General features: G+C 38.6%; 1 protein-coding gene across 2 annotated transcripts; it reads left to right on the forward strand.

Moving 5' to 3' along the window:
* LOC114468551 (paralemmin-2-like) lies at positions 1 to 6,496 on the forward strand. 2 transcript variants are annotated; one of them, XM_028455522.1, is made up of 4 exons: positions 1 to 239; positions 2,639 to 2,663; positions 3,036 to 3,105; positions 4,999 to 6,496. In XM_028455522.1, the coding sequence occupies exons 3-4, from the start codon at positions 3,060 to 3,062 to the stop codon at positions 5,844 to 5,846; spliced, it is 894 nt and encodes a 297-aa protein (XP_028311323.1). In that variant the 5' UTR covers positions 1 to 239; positions 2,639 to 2,663; positions 3,036 to 3,059; the 3' UTR covers positions 5,847 to 6,496. The 2 variants fall into 2 exon arrangements, with proteins under 2 accessions (XP_028311323.1, XP_028311322.1); XM_028455521.1 differs by having other exon boundaries at positions 3,055 to 3,105.
* Positions 6,497 to 8,799: the final 2,303 nt, after the last annotated feature.

An 8,799-nucleotide genomic window follows, 5' to 3' on the forward strand; every position in this document is an offset into this window, starting at 1 on the left:
GTTTCTCGTCCTATTGGTTTTAGGACACGAGACATTCTTGTCTTTCGAGAGCATGACAGCAAAGGGGTGTTACTAAAGAGTTATACCAAAACACGGGTGTAGCCCACAGCAAAAAAGGACATGGCTATTCAGTCAAGGCATCTCATGTTGGAAGAAAAAAACGTTGCAGCTGCTTAAGACAACTTCTTTTGGACTTTGAGTTTTTCATGTATAGAGGGATTCCTGAAGATATCGTCTTGGTAAGTGAGGAATGCTTAAAGCAACAGGAATTACCAACAGGAAGGGTCATTTCTCACGCATGAAACAAGTCAGATAGTGCTTGCCTAAAACATTGGTAAAATTCTTTGAAGATTTAGCACTGTCATCTTAAAATGGGAATCATCTAGATTCTCCACATAATACAGTAGAATTGTATTGCTTTTCCTGCTCAAATCAACACAAAGGCAAATTTTCTTAGTAGAGTAGACTTAACTCTGCACTCACTCAAACCATCGTCCCTGACTTGAATTGTCAACATGATATGATATGGCCACTCAAGAGGGAATGACAGACAACAACAAACACTATAACACTAAAAAATAATCCACCCTTTGTCTGAGATTCTGTCTGTCAGTTATTGAAAATCATCACAAAAGAACCCAATTAAAGCAAGAAATAAACTCAATAAATTTGAGGAATCTTTTTCCATTATTGCTTCAAATTCAACACTTGGTAAGTTTGCAGGTCTCTCCTGTTTGTATCGTACTATAGGCTATTCTCAGCTGGCTAGACTCTGGATAGATAATATGCTGCTACTGTAGAAAGGGCAAATTGCATGCATAGGATAGATTGCTGGTAGCATGCTAGCGGTGTCTGTAAAAATAGCGTAAATTGCTGTTCTTGTATGATAATTGGATTATGTTTGAAGGTTATGTTCCTACCTATTTTGATCACAGGCATTTTGTAACCAGCTGTTATACTGCCTTCCCTTGAATCATTTTTATAGTTTACTTTTACTGTCTCATGTACATTTATAGATAGACATGGTATCTGTCCTTTGCATTTAACCCATCCCTAGAGAGCATTTGGCTGTCAACATAGGGCCTGCGATTTTCTCTGATCACGTAAATTAAATGGATGGAAATCACAGAACTCACTTCCTATTTTTATTCATTTTATATCAATTTATTAAACAAATTCAAGTGTAAATATATTCTTACGTGCATATTTGAGGATCATGTCACGTGTAAACATCTCGCAATATGACCTCCTGAAATGGTATTAGCTATATGACTGAGACTAAACCCTTTACCTACACGATCTCAACTTTTCAGTATATTTCTCCATATAGAACAGGTGGCTGAATGTCTAGCAAACAGTCTTTCGCAAAAACCTTGCACTATTTAATCTTGTGTGACTTCAGTTCACACGTGACGCCTAGAAATACAACGTAAACAATAGCTAACTCAATAAACCATGTTTGGGAAAGTTTGATAGCCAGCAATGACGTCTAATTCAGGAAACCATTGTTGAAATTTTTAAATGAATAATCAGACGACCTTGCTCAAGGCCCCACAGTGGTCATCACCTCTGCCTCTACTTTATGACTGACTTAAACAAGCATACAATCTCATCCGCCATGTCCTGTAAAATCCTTTTAGTTTACAGCTCATGGTTGCCAAGCTGAGCTAATTTCTCTCAGACGTTGAGGGTGGGGACCCTCTGACTTCACTGCAGCCTAAGTTTACTCCCATCAATAACACAACAACATCTTCAAACACCGGTTGCTATACTAATTTCCTTACACCAAACCCCAGTTAACATGTCAACCTCACCTATACGTACGTACAGTATATGTAAAACTCTGCTAAAAAAAGACAAAAGAGACAATCACTGAGACGATGCATTTATTTTTAAAACAAAACTAGCAATAGTTTTGGTATCAAGCGGGGACTTTTTGCTCTGTGCGTTCATGCATACCTTTAAAGACTTAAGAATTCCCTTCAGGATATGCTATTTTAAAAACAAACAACACGTGAAAACTATTCTATCTACTACACTGAAGCTGCCTGTGCTTAATGCCACACATTTCTGTGTACTCCCACCACCTGCTGCCCCAGGCATGTGCACGGCAGTAGACCATCCGAAATGTAGTTTACTGAGTCCACCCAAAGACAGGCTGTTGAATGTTTCCAATCTACAATAAGCAGTTCATTGCAAGTTTTAATGATACTGCTGTGGACGGCTGTTTACATCAGTCTGCTCTGTTTAAAAGATATGTTTGTTTTATACTTGAAAAATGTGCCTTCTACCCTGAGTAAGCTGGGACAGTGAACAGGATAAGAGGAAATAGAATAAATGAATGTGATTGATGTTAGAGCTAATAGTTAGCCATTAGCTCTAACAAATATATTATATGTATTAACTGAAAGTTCATTTTCAGCCAAGGATTACTTTGGAAACTTTACTCTCATTCCACTTATTCAGTATTTCACTCATTTAGACTGCAGACAAGCCGGAATCTTTCGATACACACACACTCACATGGGGGCACAGTGTTCAGTACAGGAAGTGTAAGCATTTAAAAAGTAAGGACTATGTTCAGAAAGTTTCTTTAAGCATGAAAAATATTTCAAATCCAACTCTTCTTCACCCACAGGCTACTGCTGACAAGGACAGACGAGGTAAGAACTTCTTTCTTTCTTTCTTTTCCTGCCTATCCCTAATTTTCCACATTTGGTCTGCCTGGAACCTGTTTCTTCTTTATGTATGCTAATTTACCGTATCTAAGTCTGTGCCAGAAGAGAAACAATTTAAGTGTGCATGATAGAATGAAACTGCATCGAAGAAACAACTTAATACATCTCTGCTAATTGACAATCTTATTGCTGCAAAGGAGCAACACAGCTATCATCAGTGCATTTACATAATGAATCAGTGAGATCAAGTAAAAACTGAATTTCATTTAATAATCATATCATGGAAAGATCTATTTATGTTGTATTATTAGCATTAATGAATACTGACGCTTTGATTTTTCACATATGACTCCTCAGCGTGTGAATCATCCCACAGCACAAATGGCAGAAAGGTTTATCAATGAAACAGGAAGTGATGGCCGATCAGGTGAGAGACGCAGCAGTTAAGTACCCACAATATTGATAATTTCTGCACTTTCTATTGCTTGTGGTTGAAGTTTGCCAAAGTGTAAAGTAACTTAAAAGAAGAAAGGAAAAAAGCTATGTTGCAAAATGTGTACAGGAGACTCTTTTAAGGCAATTCAAAGTGACGTTTTGACTGTCAAATAATGCTTCCCCCTGATTTATTTGTGTAATATAGCTCTAGGCAGGATTCTTGTTTAATTTTGTCAGTTTGAGATCACATTGATGACACTTCACTTTCACTTTTTCACTTTCACTTCATTAGTTTGTCCCTTGAAGGGCAACAGACAAGATACATCAATCATAACCACAATCATAACATAACACACACCATAAAACAACATGAGAGGTGAGAGCAGCAATGTCTTAGAAGCAGATGTGTGTTGTTTACAGAGCACAACATCAGGGGAAGCAGACCACTGTCTAATAGTAAAAATAAATAAATTGATGCACAGGCAGAAACTAAAGCAGTACTTTATCCAAAGAAAACACTAAGAAGCAGCTTGACTAAACAACAACAACATGGGTCTTAATTAGGCCTTGAATGGTTATATACACAGAAGTCCACAATGACTTTAAGGGTTTGGTGCTTTATACTGTATGTGTGGAGGTTGCATGTTCTCCAGGTAGTCAGGTTTCCTCCCACCAACCAAAAACTTGCAATCATTGTGTGCGTTCTGCGATGGACTTGTGCCCTGTTCAGGGTGTAGCCCCGCCTACTGCCTGATGAGAGCTGGAAATAGGCACCGGCAGACCCCGTGACCTTGAACAGGAATAGGCGAGTCAGAAGATGAATGATTGGCATGCCCAGAGTTAGGGTTAGGGTTCAGCTTTCCACTTCTAAACTACATTTATTCTGGCTGAAAACACCTCCCAATAACTGCTGAAGGCTGTGGACAGAAGTGATACAGAACAAACACCTTCACAGCTTACATCTTGTGCTTGAGGGTCATCAGTCCGTGAAGAGGTTTACATACCCCTTGACCGTACAACACCAGGAACAGACAAGCCTGATAACTGTCTGCTCTGGGTGTAACCCTCATCAGGCGCACCTTTAGATGTTAGAAGGTCTAACATCTAAATCTAACACACACCAATAATCTTTCCAACAAAGCTTTTTTTGCATCTTGCACCTGGGGCTGCGCTAATGAGAGGAAGCTAACATGTAGCAATCAAAGAGCGTTGAGCAGTGTTGTTAGCAAGAACTCACAGAGCAATTTCAGGCAAAAGTTATCAATTACCCTCAAAAAAAGAAGCCAGGAGATTGTTGCTTTGTGCAGCAGGCTTTTATTTTATCAAACAGGTAATTAATGCTGAGTTCTCAGTAGGGTTCACTGCAATCAGGACCAAAGATATTTATCGTAGATGTATGTTTGGTGTATGATAGGCTGTGAACCAATATTACATCCTGGTGTGATGCAATCGTTTAAAGCTCTGCTGTGTGTGGTCTTTGGCAACTTTTGGAACCAACAGTGTGATAGTGTTACCATGTGTGATGTGTAGAAGGTGTTGTGATTGTAAGGGTGTCAAAACAAAAACAAAAAAACATTCCCTACAGTAACTGCACTCTCTAGGGGCAGGAGTTCTGTGCGCCCCACTTCTGCAAAGAGCCTTATCAAGCACAGTCAAGTAAAGAAGTGATGCACTCAAACATGGAGGAGGAAACTTTTCAAAATAGAATCCCTGTGAGATAATAATTTTTTTTACTCTTTCTTTGCAGCTCAGAAACAAATTGACCAGGAACGTAACCTAAACACAACCTAAAGGATATTTCTATTCCATATGTTGACAAACTTTATTCATTATTGATTTTTGTTTTTAGCCTTAATATTTAAATTGATAACACTTGTTTTTGCAGTTCTTGGGATGTTGGAGGTGCAGGTGGAAAAAGACCCAAAGACTGGTGCCACCACCGTCAGGTCTCTGTCCCCCATATCTACGTCAGCTGCTGCTGCGAAGGCTGCTCCGATCTTTGACGACGGTAGAAAGAGCATCCGAGCTGTCGGCGTGGCAGCAGAAGAACCGACCACTGAAGAGCTCGGTCAGATTTTGAACCTGATTGACGGGGTTGGTATGAAAATGTTGTTGAATGAAATACCAGTCCCATCAAAGAAGGTGGAGAAGGAGAATGAGAGTGCAAACAGCAGTCACCCCCCACAGGCAAAAAGCGTACAATTTGATACCCATCACAACAAGGCAAAGAAAGACAACGACAGATCTAGAAGCAACTATGGCAAGTTGAATGTAGAGAAAAGTGCTGTAGGTGTTGGGAATGGGAATGACAGAATTGTGATTGGAGACCTTGCAGAGGAAGTAGATCACATTGAAGATGAAAAGCTGAAAGAAGGTCCAATAACGCTGATGTTCTTGGGTTACGCTGATGGCTTAAGCAATGAGCATCAGGACGACGACGAGCAACAAGGTGTGATTGCAGTGGAGCGAGTGCTTATCACAGATGACGGGGAGGAGCTTGTCTTAGGACCACAAGAAACTGGTTCACTCCAGCCACCATCAGACAAAGTCACTGAAAAGGAAGGAGGAAGAGGCGAAGTGTCTCAAGACGTTCCACTGAATGGAAATGAAACAGAAGGAAATGTCCAGAGTGAAGAAGGTGATAAACAGCAGCAGAGTTCATCTTCTCATAGACCAATAGATGGAAAGAACTCAGCCAAGAACAAGAAGTGTCACTGCTGCTCAGTCATGTAGGAAATCACTGACTCTTTCAGTCATATTTTTTAGCTGCAATGCTGCTTTAAGACCGATTTTTGTTTTTTAAACTGTTGTATTCATTGTGGCAACAAATACAGATGCATTTACTGTAGATGTTGTAGTCTTTTGTATGCACTAGCGCAACCAAGTGGTAGCAAAACTCTTGTAAATATGTACATTTGCACCCCCTTCTGGACAAGATGAAGAATTTAACATGGTCTGTCATTACTCAAGTGTTATAAAGGAAGTTGGGGAAAAAAATACAGAAAAAGAACCCAATAATCTCCAGAAAAACATTTTAAGACTATAATAAATAAATTGAGTTTTTGGGATCAGATAGGACAAAAAATAATTTTGAAGTAGAAAAACACCTAATTCACTGTGTATCACTTAGTAATTTCTTGTGGCTACTCTTTATTTTGGTCATGACAAATTCAAATGAAAACAAAAGGTTTACTATGTTGTATTTCAGTGTTTTTGATTTATTTAATGGTTTTTAATGTAATGAAATGTCCTCTCAGAATGTATAATCAACTGAGCAGTTATCTGACAGTCATTTGTTCATCATATACTACTTGTATATTTTAGATATCTACAAACTTTATTGCTGCCAATTCATTACTGGTTGATTAAAGACGTTTTCTTATGACCACATTTGGGATCAATTTGAAGATTTATTTAGAGTAAAAATTAAAAAAAACAAAAACAAAAGATCATATTTATATATGTTTACAAAACTTTTACTTTTCGAAGAGGAGGATTGCACTTGTTCACATGACCCCTGAGGAGAGGAGGGTACAGGTGCTAAGGAGATCAGCTGCATTCTTATCCATATTTGATGACTGCAGTTCTTCCATCAGGTAGGTCTACACTACGATCTAATCACAAGGAGAGGTTTTTTTGTAGGGCTTTAAATTAAAATCAGCTAAATAAAGTTTGAGGCAGCAAATAAATGCCCATGCTTTAAAATCTATAGGTATTGCGTGTTATTACATTACAGTTATTTATCATGTTTGGCTATGGTTATCAATGTCACCTAACAGCGAACTGTGCGTTACTGGTAATCCTGTCTCTTCCTACTGGTGCATCATCAATGAAGAGCAAATATACTTCAAGCAGATGGGTAGATAATCACAGTATTGAAATAATGTTACCAAATATACCAATAGTCAATCGTATTCTCCTTTGCACCACACTGTAAACACCTCCCTTCAGGTGAGGAAATAATAAACAGCTTAAGCTTAACAGGTATTATCGTATCGTTCCACATACAGGTCTGCTGCTGCTGCTGTTCATAATCCTGGAGTGCAGTTAGCCTGGCATTAAGCTGCTGAACACAGGTGTAAATATAGTCTGCAGCTCAGCCAGCCCAGATGATGCCAGGACAGTTTTTCTAATGGGTACAACATGGAATACCAAGCAGCACTCGAGAACAAAACACATCCTCAGACATTAGTGGCCAATTTATAAATGCGGTATTCACGGATGGTCACGGACACTTTTCTTTCTCTACAGGTAAAACATGATTTGGCCAGGCTGGCATAAAGCGTGTACCAGGACAAAGCAGGGACATCCTATTATCTTTTTATGTATTGTCAGCAGAATTACCCAAGAAATAGAGTGAGCGATAAAAGGACAAGAAACTGGAAAGTAAAAGCTCATAAGAGTACTTTTTAACCCTAAATGTGATAGTATCTATAAAAGACCATGTTTTCTAGGTTTTTATATATAAATTCAAGGGTAATCCCTGTGAATATAAGTGTAAACCTTCAACATAAAACTGTACCAATATTTACTTTAACTCTCGTATTTAATGAGTTGGTTTATAAAGCCTACCTTGTGTGTTGAGCTTTTAATCTCCACATGAAACATAAAAACATATGTATCACCAAACAAGTTCTATCCATCTGTCTTCACTCTCTGGTTATCCTGTTTAGGGAACCATGGTACTGGAGTTCATCCCAGTCAAATCAGGATGAAAGGCAGTGACACTCCAATATCACAAAGGCAAAGGTTTACATGAGAATCAAATATTGATCATAGTTTTTCAAAGTGAACAGACATTAAAATGGCTGTAAAGGGAAATATCAAAACTTACATGACTTTGGACTGTGGAAGGAAACAAGCGTACTTGGAGTAAATCAAAAACTAAATAAAAATTAAAAAAACATGCAAATCCAGGACAGCCCAGTCTTAAACTAACAACAGTATATGTAAAAAACTAAAACTGGGGCGTACATTTGCGTGCCTTAATAATTCTAATCACTGTCGCTCTATTTGGTATCTTCACATAAAAGTGTAGTGGGTTGCATTTTATCATTAATGAGCATATGAGAATTGCCCTCCCTCTGAAATGTTGTGCATATTTAGGTAGGTAGATGATAAGGGTGGGGGGGGAAAAAATCAACTTTATGATTTATCGCAATTTTTTGGGTGCCTGCTTGTCAGTCGTACTATTTTCTGGTACTAAAATTATCACCGTAAACAGTTTTAGATTTCATTAATCGCATTGCTCCCCCTGCATAAATTCATTTGCATTTCCTCCTCCCATATTTTTGCTCACCCTGGGAGATTCGCCTACTATGCATATTCATTAGGGGGATTGAGGGTGCAATGAGAAGTGCAGCGGCGGCGCACTCTTGATTCCCTGGGCTTTGTACTCCTTATTAGCTCGTGGAATGACGTTTGCTCACGTTTTAATACCACTAAACCTTTAGTAAATCTGCCCCTGAATGTGATGTGATGTGCATTGCTTTTTGGAAGTGTGACATATTTCTAGAAGTTTAGGATTTTGGATAGGAAAAAATTGTGATAATCGTCACTGTAGAATCGCAATACTTGTAAAACCAGAATCGCAATTAAAATCAAATCGGCACCCAAGAATTGGGATTAAATTGAATTGGGACAAAAGGGTAATGTCCCAGTCCTAGTAGAAGAGTCCTGTGCGAGG

This window comes from Gouania willdenowi, chromosome 8 (genome assembly GCF_900634775.1).
Source record: "Gouania willdenowi chromosome 8, fGouWil2.1, whole genome shotgun sequence".
NCBI lineage: Eukaryota > Metazoa > Chordata > Actinopteri > Blenniiformes > Gobiesocidae > Gouania > Gouania willdenowi.

Excerpts from the sequence above, each read along its gene's own strand:
- LOC114468551 (XM_028455521.1), top strand. The coding sequence starts at position 207 with ATGTATAGAGGGATTCCTGAAGATATCGTCTTG. Across the intron at positions 2,664-3,054 it reads TGCTGACAAGGACAGACGAG|CACAAATGGCAGAAAGGTTT; the intron begins GTAAGAACTTCT and ends ATCATCCCACAG. Across the intron at positions 3,106-4,998 it reads AGGAAGTGATGGCCGATCAG|TTCTTGGGATGTTGGAGGTG; the intron begins GTGAGAGACGCA and ends TTGTTTTTGCAG.